This window comes from Onychostruthus taczanowskii, unplaced genomic scaffold, assembly GCF_017590055.1.
Source record: "Onychostruthus taczanowskii isolate IOZ18803 unplaced genomic scaffold, ASM1759005v1 scaffold11, whole genome shotgun sequence".
NCBI classification, from domain to species: domain Eukaryota; kingdom Metazoa; phylum Chordata; class Aves; order Passeriformes; family Passeridae; genus Onychostruthus; species Onychostruthus taczanowskii.
The window spans coordinates 15,531,496-15,548,375 of NW_024497629.1; the positions used below are offsets into that span (position 1 = coordinate 15,531,496).

The window sequence follows — 16,880 nt, forward strand, 5'->3', positions numbered from 1 at the left end:
AGAATGCAAACATTTCTCACTGGATAAAAGCAATATGAAAAAATTACTTGGACTCCCTACTGACGTATAAGTCACTGTGTATTGGAAGCAGGTATGCACCATATCAAGATTACTGAGATTATCTTTTCAGAAGCAACATGGCAGGACCATGGCTTTCTGACTGCACATCCACCACTGAAATAAGCCTACCAACATGCCTCACAGAGAAGATACTCTTGAGCTCCACTGAGAACTATATGTCAATACCAATAAGACTGAGACTGAGACTACTGTTGGGATACTCCCTCCATAATACTGAAATGTGTCTTAGATATACAGTGATATTAATTTTAGTTTCTGTAGACAATAATCCAGTAGAAGTTGTTTTATTTTCACAAGTGCATAATTACAAGTTTGTGTATACAGCTTTCAATATCTAGCTCTATTTTTAAATTTTTATCATCAATGTATATTTTGTCACCTTACAGTGCACTTACTATATCAATAACCACCTAAAGAATGTTTTTGTTCATTGACAGAGATCACAGAGTTGATTATATTCCTAACTGAAATGCTTCCTTTAAATGTCTAGATTTAGATGCAGTATATCAAAGTCAATATTTCTAAGTAATAACACCCAACACAAGCAGTAAAGCTAAGTCCAGCATTCAAGATACCAAAAAATATTGTTATCTGTTGAAATTGTACTATATAGTTCTCAATTAAGCAACATTATTTCTGCTCAAAATGTTATTTCTGTACATTCACTTGGAAAAGTGAAAGTTTCACCTGTAAAAAAGCCCCACTTAATCATAAAGGAAAAATTAAAACTAGAATGAAAATTAATAAGCCAAGATGGTTCAGTAAAAGAATTGTTTAGGGCCATGTTCTGTGTCCTTTATAAGCATGGTGACACTCACTTTCCTGCCTAAATTACATTAATTATCAAATTACTCTTTAAAAATGGGACTTGACATTTAAAAAACCACAATAAATGTGGCTTTAATTTTCCTTTCAACATATTGAAGAATAAATAAGATTGTTATTGCAAAACAAGCAGGTTAAGACCTCTAAAATAAGCTCCAGTAATCTCTTAAGTGCTATTTAATTTTAAATACCCTAGATCTTAAGAAAAGATGGTGAGTCATAAATAAAATATGCAATTCAGAAAAAACTCCAAATGTATTACATCAGTACTGCAACTTTAGACATAAAAGATTTCTCTGTAGCCCAGTATTACTGTATAAAATTTCTAACCATACTGTATTTCTGTATAGTTCTTTTCATGCCTCCTTTTTCTATCTCTTCCTATAACTATTTAATCTGGACCAGTAATTCTTTTATTAAACTGCTAACATTGTTATTCTAACAGTAAATTCTTGGCTAGATATAAAAGAAGGGTTTTTTAACGCATAATAGATTTTTAGCATAACAGGTTAAACTTCATGTTCTGATTGCCAGGGTATTTATTGCCATGCTTTAGCTGTGGCTGATTACAACTATAAATATATATGACCATCCAGAGAGAAAAGCTTTAAAATGGCATGAAATATGGGGCCTTCAGGCTGCTGAATTACACAGAATGATGCCAAAATATTGAAAATTTCCTCGGGAGCCAAAGGGGAAATCTATCAGTCATAATTTTTTGCCTATGTCATAACAATTAATAATGCCTTGAGCCCAAAAGCATGGTTTAACCTCTCCAGTGAATCAAGCAGTGTTCAGAGAAGAGTCAGGCTTTTGCCTTTTCTTAATCTTTTGAATTAAGAAAATTGTAGAAGAAAACAAGAAGGAAGACAAAATAGCAATATCACTCAGAATTTACTTCAACATCCCTATGAATATACTTAATTTCTAAACTTTATTGCTGCAGATATTCTACATAAAACTATATCCTCCTTCCCCAGATACCTTGATGACTCCTGTATATTTTCTGCTTTCAACCATCTCTTTAGCCTGCTGTTACTATGCTTACTTTCCCTGACAACCCAAGGTGTGTGGCAGTGGCTTCATGGATCTGTAGGAAATAGGGAAGATATCTGGAAACCAAGATGCCTTGGTAAAGGTTTGTGGTCACCTGCCATTGTGAAAGTTAAAGACAGACTTTCAAGTGTGAATATAAAATTAATAGATATGTTTGGCTGGGTAGGGAGGTTATAACTGGAGAAAGGAGAGAAAGAATATTTGAGACTAAGGTGCTGATTTAAGAGCCATGGGGATGAGGAGGCATGACAGACTGTGCAAAGATGAGAAACAGGAAGGTAGGGACTGGAGACCAGGAGAAAGCAATGAAAATGAGAGAAAGATAAGTACTTGGTTAGCCATTAGTAGTGGTTCAAAAGAATTGATGAATCAGAGACAGAGATTGTGTTCAGAGTAAAATATGATTCAGGGAAAGAAAAAATATAAAATCAAATGAAACTGATTTGTGGGACACAAAGAGAGAGAAGATCAGAGACAGAAGACAGGAAAGAGGAGGATAACAAATTAGGGGTGTCTTTGTAAAGATGAAGAGAAATTAAGATGTTAAGCTAGATGGGAAAGAAAGATAGATAAAAGTTGGATAAAGAAAAACCTAATACTTTCTACCACTAAAAGTAGACTGTGATTTGTAGGGAGGGGTGGAAAAGGGGTGGAGATAAAGAAGGGTTGAGGAGCACAGTTACACTGTCTTTGCAGAGTATTTTGACCATAATGGGTATCAAGTTTGGGACAAAAAAGGTATGATGAATGAAACTACCTGAAGTGAGGTGGATTCCTTGAAATAGAATGAAAAGTTCACTAGACAGCAATACAGAAAAGTTCCCATGTATCAGAAAGGGGCTGTGCTCCAGAGTACCAAACTTTACACTTTCATGACTGTTAAGAGTGTTTCTGACACACATAACATACGTTTTGTGATGTAAACCATGTATGTTTGGATAACTTATGTTTAAGACATTTATTTAACCTAGATCAGATCCATCTTCCACTCTTACAGAAATTCTTATTAATGACATTTTAAAGTAGTAGCAGTAGGCTGGTAGCAAGTGAGTAACCATCAACAAGGTTACAGGTAAGCGGTGCCTGTAACCCACATCCATGAAAAAGCCCTACTAAGATATAGTACTTTGTGCTGCCAAGACATGGCAGCATGATGTGTACAGAAAAGGCTGATACTCAAAGCAATGCATTATGTCTAAGCTATAGATAGCATGAGAAGAAGTAAAGCATTTTAAGCAAATTATCTAAAAATTCTGAAGATGGATTTTTATTTTACAACTCTGAAAAGTACACTTGTTGATACAGTAAAGGAATAGTGATAAGGCTACATGCAATTTCCTTCTTGGTCTATATCTTAGAAATTTGTAATCTGTTCTTTAACCCGAGCTCCCTTCAGACCCCAGGATGAAGCACACATAACAACTTCTAGGATCAGGAACTGACATATTAACGGAAGAACCACACACAAAGTAATAAATGTCTGAAGACGTGAAGTGTAAGCAAATGTTTGAAGAATGTCAGACTGAAAACTACAGATACTGTAAGGTGAGTGAAAATTTTGAGCTTAAGTAGAAATCCATACAGTGCACTCATAAAACACTGCAGCCTTGTGTCAAGGACCACTGTGATAAAATGCTGTTTTTCTCACAGCCAGTTTTCAGGGGAATCTGTCCTGGAATCTTATGAGGCTCAGCTGAAATAGGTGTAATCACACAGGAGTGCTCCCATCTAGGAATGACAATGTTTTACTTTAAAATGTGATAGACTTCTATGACTGTTCCAGTGATCGAAGCAACTTTATAGTTATATATTTAATTTACTTTTCCAAATGACATATCACCCACATTTTTTCAGAACCTCTTAGATAACAGTGTATTTTGTAAGGCAACATACTGAACATTTGCAGCTCCCTTATTATCAAAACATTCAGCTCACTTAATGTAAGAACTTTTGTAATTTACCACTGAATACAAACAGAGTAATAGCTGCCAGCTAAATCAGATATCACAAATCAAAGGACCTGAGGACAGCAACACCTATAAACACTGATCTTGCATTTCTAGGACCACACTCTTCCTTTAACAAAGCATATTCTCTTAATAGCTGGAAATTTTAAATATTTATGCTGAGGGGATTTTTTTTTGCTGTTTGAGACACTGTCTCAGAGAAGTTCAATTAAATGACTCCCAACTAAAAATTAAAATTCTTTTAAATTCCATGTCCAACCCTCCCAGATGATTTTGTAGAACTCACTCTCTACAGGGAATCTACAAAATTTTATCAAAGAATTAATCTTAGCAAAGGACTTGATTTCCCAGCAGTATCTTTGATCAGTAGTCAAAAAAAAATGTATATAGAAAGAAGATATTTTTAAGTATTCACAGAAACAGCACTATGTTTGAAATTCTAAATAAATGAAAAAAAATCCTTCAGATACCACAGTGATTTGTTTACTTACATGCTAGATTTTATGTTGAGAAATAAAAGTCACACCTTAGTATACTCCTTCCTTATAACTTTCCCTTGTGGATACTTAATTGTTTCTGTCATATTACTGGGGAAGCTTATCTCTTTGTGCTGCTATTTTTGAAGTATCCATTGTTGTAGAGGGCTACTGTCATACTCACTTTATAGATAAGAAATTGGACACTGCCTAAAGTAATTACATAAGAAAATTAAATATATCTTTTCTGATTACTAAACAATTTCCTTAATTAATGGACCATCCATTCCATATGTTACTTTTCATTTCAAAATGTACAGGATCAAAATGGAGAACAATACTCAGCCAAGCAACAAAAAGGAATCAGGCTGTCATTCTTTTCCTTTTGCATTTTATTTTAAATCTAAGAAATAAACAATATGAAAAGGCAAGATAAATTTGCAAATGCCTATTCTCTCTTTAGTGATATAATTGTCAATATCTGCAAACTAAATATCTAACTAAATAATCTGCTATTTATATGACAGCTGTTCTTAATGGTGTTTCAACATTTATAAATCATCCTGAATATTTTTCGTGATTCACAGTACTGTATAAATGTCTGCTGTGATGCTCCTGCAAATCACCACCTAAAAGTTTACAAATTGGAGAAGAAACATACAGAGTCTGATGAACTTCTTCAAACAGTTTCTTTGTCAGTTCTAACCATCTACTGGAAAATGTAAAGACAAACTGATCAATATTCTTCTATTTTAAATTGAAATAGAGAGGGAATAGGAACACTTGTTTAACACATCCAAAGCTTAAAAATAACAAAAAAAAGAATGGGGAAGAACTAAACTTCTTGCAATTACATAAGAGGTTAAAAGTACATAATAAAAGTGTGCTGGTTTGATCGTGGCTGGATGCCAGGTGCACACCAAAGCTGCAGAATTGATCCCCTTCTCAGCTTACAGGGTTGAGATGGGGACAGGGAGAGATCATTCAGCTGTTACTGTCATAGCAGCTTTTGTTTCACCTATTAAACTTTACCTGTTTATCTCATCCCACAAGTTTTCTCATTTTTAAGCTTCCTATTCTCTGCTCCATCCTCTATCTTGCTGAGGGGGAAATGAGCAAGCAGCTGGGTGGGCCTTAGTGGTGTGCTAGGGCTGGAGAGCAATACAGGCTTCAGGGAACCTCAGCTTTGGAGCCTGGAGCACCTCCTCCCCCTCCATCTTCACCAGCTGTGGTTTCTGCAGAATTGTCACTCATGTATTCTCACTCCTTTTAGCTGCTGGTGAGTAGATATATATTTAATTTTTTAAAGTGTGTTATTGTAGAGGCACTATCACTATCCATGTCCAGCTGCAGGTCCATCTTGGAACCAGCTGGACCTGGTTCTTTTGGACATAGGAGAAGCTTCTAGCAGCTTCTCACAGAATCCATACTTGTAATCCCCCTGCTGCAAAAACCTGGCCACTCAAACCTGAGGAATAAGGAGAAATAGTGCTATTGGCAGGACATTACAAATTAGGTAAGTAACCACTGGACTTATTTACTTTTGCATGAATAACCAACAGTTAAACAAAAGCCTGTAAATGTTATAGTGGCAATGTCAATTTGAAAAGTAGCAAATGAAGTTCCCATCTGGTTCACAAGTCCTTGTGCCTCCAGCAGATATGCCAGGTACTGTAGCACACTTTCATTCCTTTTACCAATATTAAAAAAAAAAAAAAATCATCTACCTTTTCTTAGTTATGCTTTTCCCTTAGCTTGCTTGGGTAAGAATGTGTATGCAGGGTTACAAATTATTGAGGGATGCTATGCAGATACTTTGTAGATTAAGAAAGAGATCATTTAATATCTAGGCATTAGTGCAGTTAGGAAATGTATAATTTAGATTGAAATCTAAGCTAGTAGCTCTATAATATGTCGAAGCCCTTAAAAGAACACCTGTCTGCTGTAATACCTCAGCTTTTTCCCACTGAGATTTAGCAAAAAGTCTTATACGCATGATAGTAAACATAATATTAAGCAAACAGCTTACACAATTAAGATTGCATTCTAAAGAAAATATTAAGCATTCCCTTAAAAGCTTCTAGCACTTTTTAACAGTGAATAAAATTTGTAACTACAAGTGAAATCTAGCTGTGACAAAATGACAATTTACAAAATTTTGTGCACAGGCATAGCTGGAGAAGAAGGGAGAGGTTATGGGAGGGCAGTAATTCATTTCAATAGGATCTTCATCATGAGGAAGCCTGCTGGTTCAGTCACAGCTGCCACAGTATCAATAGCCTTTTTGGGATCTTGTATTTTTCCTACTTTCATGTTGTTGCTCTCCCTCATTAGGATTCAAATCCAATTGTTTATGCTGCTGCTCACTGTTACTCTTCTTTCATGCTGATTATTTCCATTGAATCTCATGTAAAACGGACAGAAGTTTAGAGAAAAATGCAGGCACTGACTGTTAGTGAAGCGGAAAAAGCTAAACTGTTGTTTGTTCCTAAAAGATAGCCATAAGGATTACATATCTCTCTCCAGTCCCCCAATTTTATTGCTAGTCATAGCTAGTGCCATAATAATTAATGAACTGAGCTTAGCAATTATAGACCACTTCTTCAATACTGCAAAACATGTTTTGTGTACATGCAAAGGTACAAAATATTTTGCTATTCCTCAAACATCAGCCTCCTTAATAATCTCATACTTACAAACCAACATCTTCACATGAAGTCTATTCATGTAACCCTGATATTGCTTCCTCACTTTGAATTAATGAATGAAAGTCTCCTCCTTTCACTGCCACACACTTGAGGGCTACAATGTGACAGGTTCTCTTTGTTCCCTCTTGCACACTCTCAATCTATCTATTAAATCCTGCAATTGCTTTTTCACTATGAAAACGTATATTAATCTCCAGTATCTTGAAAAAAATTTTCCTTTCCCCATCCCTCAGCTTCAGTTCATCTGTAGTAGTTATCCAAAGGTGCAGGTGAAGATGATGCTTTTAGTGATTTTTTTCCTCACTGCTAACAGTTTACCCTTAGTTCTTAAATCCCCAAAACAATCATAATTATGCTCTGAGCTGAGCCCTGACCTTATGTTTCAGTAACGAGAGAAACTTTCTGGAAATTAGACAGGCAGAGCATGGATGGTACAGAAAAAGAGTGAGCTTCCCAAAAACTGTCTCCCGAAGAACATTTGCCATGACTAAATGGGAGATACCTGGTACTTCATTAAATGTTCTGCTAAAAGATTCTTAGTATTCCTTTCTCTACTTAATTTATATTGACAATTTTTAGCCACCAAAATTAACACACAGAACCTTTACATTGCTAATCAAGTCCAAACACAGAAGAAGCAGATGGATGTTAATGATAGCAATTATCACTTTTCTCTCTCAGACATACTATTCACATCATGTAAATCATCAAGGGATCACACTGCTACTAAAAGCCAAGCCTTTTAGTAGCAATGTGTCTGTAGATGTATGAGTGGAGGCATCATAAACAGTCTGCAAACTGAGTAAGGGTCGAAATGTCTACACATAACACATGATCCAGTAACACATAACACATGATCCAGTACTGCAATATGTTTCTTCTTGATGTTTATTATTAATATGGGAAATAATTTGGAACTATTTAGATAGACTACTTATATGTTTTCATGTTACCAGATTCATATGCAGCATGTTGAAGAAATGAGGGATTTATTTCCCCCCACCCCCAGTTTCACATTTATTTGTACATGAAGAAAAACATAATAATGAGAGTTGTGAACTGCAACTCTAGGAAATTGCAAACCTAATAATTGTGCACAGAATTGCAGCTGAAGTACTGCACACCTATTTAGGATCAAAAATTCTCACTTCTGAGTACTTCTGTGAAAGTCTAACAGTTATCCCTACCACTACATTTCAAAGGCCTCTCTCTGGATCTGATAAGACAAGAGAACAGATGCAGAGAGGAGTATTTATTAGAGAAGTATGAATCTGGAGATCTCTGACACACTGGGAAAAAATGGAGAGACCAATTCTGTGCTTAACTTAAAACAGAATGATTTCACATCCTTAAAATATTCATTATAAAATATTATCTTCAGAGAAACAGACATTATATCACAAGTTCTATTTGATCTGAACAGTTGTCATGGTTTTAAGTCCAGGTTGACAACAGTATATCCACAAAATATAATTTAAGAGAAAGCATGAAGAGTTACCTGAGTAACGGATCTTGAATCCTTTCTTGCTGGTGGCATGATCAGTTGACCAGCGGAGATACAACTGATTCATTTTGCTTGTGAAGTTCAGTTGCCCAGTATGATTTCCACTCAAAGCAACCAGTAAAGGGCTTTGTCCAGAAGAACCTTCAGAGATGAACAGAGAAACTACTGAAGACTTAAAGTACCATGAGTTTAAGTAATTCCTTCAATGTTGTAACTAAGCTGTGAATGTGAACACAGTATAAAAGGAAATAGCCAGGCACTTCTTTGTCAGAGAAATAACTAACAGATCTCAATTTAAACTATCCATCTGGTTTTAGGTTTTCACTAAAGAGCATTATAATTGCTTTATATTTCCATTTGTTTGTACCAAGAGTTTTTATCTTGGTACAAACAAATGGAAATATAAAGCAATAAGTGATTTCTCCATAAACACTGAAAAAAGTAGTGGTTTAAAAAAGAAAAAAAAAGGTATTAATTTATATTTGACACAAATACACTGAATGAGGTTGTGTTTCTGCTCCTTTCCCTTATTATTTATTTAAGCTCTTTTCTAACTAGTGAGTTGTAGCAAACATATACATTCTCTGATATTGTACAGCTTGAATAATTTAAACACCACCATATTACATAATGGACACAGTAGCCAAAAAAAAAGCTCCTTCATATGTAAGACCACCACAGTTTCACTTAGAATACACATATGTACAAATATTATTTGAATGCTTCACTAGGGCTCTGTTCTGTTAATTAGTATGTTTACTATAGTTTCATTTTAGTGTGGTGTTCATTTATGGTAAATACAAGATGCTGAAAAACTGTATCCTGGCCCTAAACCAATATTTTCACCAGAATAAAACCCTAGAGACGCAGATAATGATTTCAGCACTATTTATATAACAACATATATACAAGAGGGCAAAAAAAAATCCATGTATCAATCCAATCTCCAACTGGAAGCTTTCTTAAACATGAAATGGCTTTTTATTCCTCCATATGAAGGTTATGTTTTCTCCAGCTGAAGCACTCCCACATGCTCATCATGTCATTTGCTCCATGTTTTTTCAAGTTTAAGAAAGCTATGTCAACCAACATTATCCTGGTCAGAGCTGCTATTACAAATAAAGAGCTGCTTCATTCATTTTTTGCTGAGTTTGAGCAGCTACAGCCTGATCAGGTCTTCCTATGTTACATGAAAATAGAAAAATAAAACTGAATCAAATGACACCTAAAAACTGAATACAATAGAGTTGAAAATTGTTGCCAGCCCCATCAAGTTCAATTAAAAAAAAAAAAAAAAGTGTAATTTCTGACTGGGACATTTCAGGTACAGAAGGGAGGCCATGGAAGCCACAAAAACATAAACATTAAAATTACTTCCCCATTCTTATGAACTGCATTTCAGTCACCCTAATACTACAACTAAGTTAGCATTACTAAAAAAAAAATCTAAATAATAAATGCATCTACAAATAAGCATTGCTTTAGGCACAGGTTGCTCAGCATGCCCTCATAAAAATGCTTAATAGCTTGTTTGTTTGTCATATTGCAGAGTTAGTGTTTGATGGTTACAGTGTAGGATACATGATAAGGAATGCTAAGGTAAATTCCTATTTTTGCTTGAAAAAATATTTAGAATATGACATTTGACTCAGTTACTCTGTGCTTCACTTTGGATTTTGTAAATCTGTTTAATACCCTTTTTACTGTTTGGAATGTAAATGCTCTTTTAAAATTCTCAAGGGACTAAAAAATGGACTTCTACAAATAAAGACCTAGTACCTACAATAAGGTAAGAATCTTTATTAGTGATCATAAAATTATTTTGCAGCACCATATGCCACACCATATTTTTTAATCATTTGGAGACCAGAGGATTGAGTCAATGCATTTTAATTTTGCTTTGTTTTTCCTGGAATTGAGTTTCAGATTCAGTACCTTACCTAGCAGTCACCTCTCAGATGGTGTTCAGGAAGGTCAGCAGTGAGATTCAGTTGTTCTTGAATCTGACATTTATTTAATTATTATTGCAGAGTTTGTCTATATAAGGAAACACTCAACACACTCAACTTCTGCTGTGGTGATCTGTCATATGGTGTTCTCTTGAGTATTAGATAAAAGTTGGCATTTCCTTCTATTTTCAGTGATAGATTAGTTTCAGTTTATTTCAGAGAGAAAAAAAATATTTTCTGTACTAAATTAATGCTATGCAGTGTAAATACTTGAATGCAATATTTTTAAGTTCAATATACTTTAATAATTATGTTCATGTAACATTTATGGCTTCTCTGGTTTAGAATCCAGAGAAGGTTTTCTAAGGGTATGACAGGTAAGTGGGAATGGATAATGGGCTTGTTGCTCCCACTTGGCCAGCGTAACTTTATTGACTGGCTGCCCACCCTGATCATCATCCACCTGCTGAAGTACCATAATGTACAGAGCAGTCAGGTAGGTGTAGTCCTTGCTGTGCTTTGCATTCCAAAGCTCCCTTATAAAGCAATCAAAGATGAGTGTCTTAGCAACACTATTTCCCTAAATATTTGTCTTGCAAAACTTTATACAGTTTCTGCATAAATTTTGATGATTCATCTTTACCTGTTAGAGACAGATCAGTGCAGTTCTACTAACCTAGATGAAACACACTGTTTTGGACCATACAAGGCCCCACAATATGACATACATTTGCTTACTGCAAAATGCAGGAACATTTGAGTCTGAGTTATAGCCATCACTGGAAAGCAGTATAGCCACACAGCATTGTCTTCTGCCCCCAAAAACTCATGCTGAGATGTGTAACTAATTAGTCTAGCAAAGCACATTGCTAATGTGGCCACAGGGACACATACAAGTATCTCTGCAAGGTGCTGCAATGGGCCATATCTGAATATCAACTTGTTGAGAGCTAGCTCTGGAATCTCCACACGGCACTGTAGTTGAGAGGTTATAAATATGCCATTATCTTTTTCACTTAAGGTTGCGGGTAGGTGGTAGAAAAAAATGACTTCTGCAGAGCCGCAGTAGAGATGAATTTGTAAGAATATTATTTCATGCCATGAAATTAAAGTGCTTAAAAATGTAGGAACAACATTAGTTCTTCTCTCAGATCTCTTACTGATAATCTGGTTTCATTACATTTAAATTCACAGGAAAGAAAACCAAAATATACATCAGGAAAATTATGCTGTTTCAACAGAATTTGTCAAAAGAAAACAAAGTGATCAGACCACTACAAAAGTTCCAGTAATGTTCTATATTGTCTTGGATACAAAACAGAATGGAGGAAAAGCCAGTCTTTAAAGATTTTTTTGCAGACTGTTTTCTGTACTAACCTGACAGGGACCAGCATACATGTTATGAAGAAAAAATATGCTATGATGTGGCATTTTATAAACATAAAAATATTGTGGATTTTTTAAGGATTTTTCTACCCAAAAGTGAAAAAAATTAGTAGTTTTAGACATTAAAATCTAATCCTTCAGAAGAATACTTAGAACAAGATACCACAAAAGATATGACCTTTTAATATTTTTTCATGCTCTGAAACTCCCACAGTGAATATTCATCATTTCTATCATACTTATATATTCTAGGTTAATGAAGGAAGATATGATAATGATCTCTAAATGAATAAAAATGTATTTAAAGACAATCAGAGACTAGTTATCCTTGTCAATCGATGAGAACATAATAAGTCATATTAAGTTCAGAATTAAGTAGAAAATAAGAATTAAGCAGAGCCCTTTGAGAAGTGACAACATATTTTTCTGCTCTTTGTCCCAAAATAGATGGACACTTCAACAGTGGTATATTCAAACAATGAACAACACTGGTCTGCTATGCTATCAACAGGGTATTTGAGCTCAAATATCAGAATAAAGGCTCAAAAAAATGTATGCATTTGGACAGATGTAATTATAACCCCAAAATACTTCTTCAACAGAAATGAAAAATTACAGACCAGCATGTTAACTTCTCCTTTCAGACACCTCCATAAACTTCCCAGGAAACAGAAAATGTATTTAAGGTATTTTAAATGTATTTTAAAACTGTGTGACTTTCCTAGGGAAGCTGCAGTTGTTACTGCACCTCTGTAACAGTACCTAAGAAAATTTAAAATCTTTTCAGTCTTGAATGCATCTATAAAAACTCTTATCAGCTAATAGATTTTGATATAAGACAAAAGTAATAGGAATTCTGAATTATTGTTTAATGTTCAGATATATCACTGCATTATAAACCAAACAATTTCAAATCAAGGCCCACTTCACCCAGTATTTGTTCTTGTGTAATAAGATAGAATTTAAATCTTTCTTACCATCAAATACCTCCAGCTCATCAAATTGCTTTTCACTTTGAAACATTTCTACAAAAATGGAAATGTTATATCCTGGCTCAACCTTAATAGTCCAAGAACATGTCTGAGAGTTGGGGTAGGTGCCTGGATAACCTGGACTGAGGATCACTCCTGATGATTCTGTACGTATTTCATTTGCTGGACATTGTGCTAAAAAGGACACAAAAAGAACACTAAGAATAGCAATGAAACAAAATGCTTCTTCTCCATGAAATGCATGCTTCAGGATCAGTTTCCAAATGAAAACATTAAAACCATATTCTAGATGGAAGGGGAAAAAGTTCCCAACAATATGATCAAAAACAGGACCACTTTTATACAGGACCACCTTGCATTTAGGAAACATTATATTAATTTATTAATTGTAGCAAAGCATCTGTCCAGAAAGAAATATGTTAGACCCCAAAGTGGTTTCAGTCAAGGAATTCACATATGTTGGTGTGATCATTCACACAAGTGAGGTAAAAGTACCAGTCAAACTTTTTATTTGGAAACTGTATTCCATTTGACACCTTAAAAAAAAATGACTCAGCTTTAGAAATGAAGCCTGTTACATGACCATGACAACATATTGAAACATCTAGACATACCAGATAATTTGAAAGTACACAAGTTTTATGTAAAGTGTTCATTTTGAATACAAGTCATCAATGCTCCAAGTCATCCAAGTAAGACCTTCTTAGCAACTACTTCCCCTGTTATTTAAAGTCTGAACTTTAAATTTCACCTGGTATTCACAGAGATTTATGATCTCTGCATACTGAAAGGGGTACAATATATTAAAATACTGGAAATTTTATATCCTAAACACTGGTTTGATTAGGAAGTTTTGTTTGTCACTATTTTTCTTTAACATTTTGTTAAAGAACAAAACATCTTTAAGATGTCACATAGGACTCATTTTTTCAAAACTGTTTCCTGTTGAAGTCTGATACATTTTGTCCACAGTTGCATATTATATATTCATATTAACAATATTTTTTGTGTAAGATTCACAAATATATCTTCACAGAAATGCATTCCTGGAAATCATCTGTCACAGTTCTCAAACACTTAAATAAAGTAAAAGTTGTAATAAAGATGAAAAACAAAGCAGCAGAGAGAAAAATGATCAGCAGAAAAAAGTACAGTACAGGGGGAAATCCACACATAAATATCAGAAAGAAACATTAAAAACTGGATCATTTTCCTTAGAAGGCCTTTTGAAAACTTGGAGGTGAAATTTAGGTTCAGCTGTAGCTAATTTTTTTTTTTCAGTCAGAGAGAATATTGTCAGCCAGTGAAAAGGAGGGATGCAATATGCAAGTGAGAATAGGCCATCAAACAGGGAAACAATATCTGGATTGGGCAAAAGATTGTACACAAATAATTTCTCTTTGGCATCTATTCCTTTCTGCTATCATTTGACAGCACTGGCTGCAGCAGACATTATCCCCAAGAGGCACAGCCATCTTTCATAGAAGATCCTAAGAGAGGGAAAGCCCATGGAACAACGGTATGTAAAGCAGTAAGAATCCCTCAGACAATAATCCAGAGATTGCCTCTTGAAGTAGAAACACCTGTAGTAATATTAGACACAGAAATTTCACACAAACTTCTGTCTAAGAATATAGCATTGCATGTGTTTAATGACAACAGCTTCTTCTTTCATTCTCTTAAAATGAAACACACTGTTACTTTGACTTTCTCTATTCTTCAAAATAATACAAGAAAAACTTGGGAAAATGCTGTCAAAAAGTGTTCTGACTCATAAGTTCACACAAAATGCAAGTAAACAAGCGAATTCTTAAAGAAAAATATTGGGCATAAAAATATCATCAGATAAATAACAATAACTTCCCCTACAGCATTTCCTGTCTGACATGCATAAAAGTGCACATCAGTGATGAAGAGCAGCTGACGTGGCAGCCTGTTTTATCCTGTAGTGTCATTCCTTATGCTACAGGACTATTTGAAGGAGGAAAAAGGTGGTTTTTACTGATCCAGTAGCAACTTACCTGAAATGTTTATTAAAAATTGTAGCATCTATGAGAAAACCTTGAGAATTAAAAGTTTGTCTTCAAAAATTACAAAAATTACAAAGTCAAAAATTACAAGAGATAAATAAGTGATGCTGTCAGACTTTTCACAGCAAGACAGAGTGATTCTTTTCAACACTGGAAAACTGTCACCTCTCTGGACAAACTATGGCTTAGAAATGGCTACAATAAACTAAACATGACAAACAAGAAGTTGCAATGTATGGGTCATTTGGAATGGGACATGGGAGTGCAGGGAGTACATCTGGAGTGGTTTTGTAAACATGCCATATCTAAACACTAGCAGCACAAGTGTTAAGGATACAAATGTTTTTTGTTGCTTGCTTTTCCTCAGCATCTTAGGAAGTTATGGAAATAACCGTTGGTCAAATCACTCATGAAACCAATTATATAGTAGTCATTCAGATTTGGGGCTTGCAAACAAAACCTGTATGTTACACAAATACAGTCCACTCAGATTTGGGTTTTGCAAACAAAACCTGGGTGTTACACAAATACAGTCCAGACAAGACTAAAGCCTGGTAATCTCATTACTTGAGAAGTGTAATAGTACATTTCTTACAGAGAAGTTTACAGCTGGGTTATTCTAAAAGGCTGTTATTACCTGCTTTATAGGGGTGCTCTTTCAGCTAAGTTACCACAGGTATCATTTTCAGAGAGGTGCCCTCCAAGTATCTTCTTAAGAACTCACTGAATGGACTCTGTTTGCTTACTCCAGTATATAAAGTTTTTGTAATCTTGGGTGGAACATTATCAACTAAGAATAAGATTCAAAATTACATTTTGAAAAGCCTGAGATCAATGTATAGTGATCCCCAGAACACTGTCACTAAGGGCTGTTATATTGCTCACTAACTCAAGAAATACATTGCAAGCATCTTTAAAAAATTGAGTCAGGGAAGGAATGAAATGAAAACCTAGAGGAAAGTCAACAATTCAGAGAAGTGAAAAATGTTAGTTTCTTTTGGGATAAAAGAACTGTCATAGAACAGAAAGAAAGACACACTCATATAGCACAGACACTGACTCTGATCATCTGAGAAACCTGTGGCAGTGCTCCAGAGAAGAAATTATAATAATGGTCTGCAAAAAGAAAAAGAGACAGGAGTAGGAAATTGTGGAGGGGAGAAGAAAGGATAAAAACCCACAAAAATTACTTTTCCTGCCTCTTTATTTCAGCTGCTTTGCTCTTTGACTATCTAGTTTTTCTTGTAAAGATATCAGGGACCAAAAGTGAAGGAAAGAGACACGGAAATAGCTTATTTACTAGGTTTGAAAAAATAACAACAACAAAAAATTTTTTTCCAAAAGCTGTAAAAATTATCAATAACAGAGAAAAGCTGCTCTTAGCTGTCTCATTCCTTGAAGCCAAATCTTAAGAAGGGACGTGACACTAAATTATTCACCACAGGGGAAATGTGCCTTTTGCAGATGTTTCCTCATGCCCTTCTCCCATAATTGAGGAAAAATATGATGTTGCTTTGTAATTAAGAACATTTCTTTGGTGAGTGAATATTAAAAATCAACAGCTTAAAGGTCAGAGCATTTCCTTGAACACATTATCACATGTACACAAGAAATATATCAATTCAGTGATGCCAAGCTGATTTTTACCTTTTTGCTTTTATATATTCTTTATATATTTGTACCTCGGTAGCCTATTACTGTATAACTACATAGATTCATGGCTAGCATTTAATCTACTCTGTTAGACAGAAAGACAGAACACATTCCTAGAGACTTGAATCCTCTGGGAACCAAGATTAAATTCTCTGGTTACCAAGGTTAAAATGGCTTCTCAAGACACTTTCTCATAAACAATGTTTAGTTAGTGTCTAAAGGCAGGGGTTTTCAAAAAAGGGTCGAACCAGGG

At 34.9% G+C, this 16,880-nt stretch overlaps 1 protein-coding gene across 1 annotated transcript in view; it reads right to left on the reverse strand.

Annotated features, from left to right (window-relative positions):
* Positions 1-16,880, reverse strand: part of CSMD1 (CUB and Sushi multiple domains 1) — a 1,071,386-nt gene that overhangs the window by 79,191 nt on the left and 975,315 nt on the right. Inside the window, exons 47-48 of the mRNA XM_041420500.1 lie at positions 12,930-13,118; positions 8,612-8,758 (exon numbers count right to left, since the gene is read on the reverse strand). Of these exons, the coding sequence (XP_041276434.1) occupies positions 8,612-8,758; positions 12,930-13,118 (336 nt within the window). The remainder of the gene's footprint in view (positions 1-8,611; positions 8,759-12,929; positions 13,119-16,880) is intronic.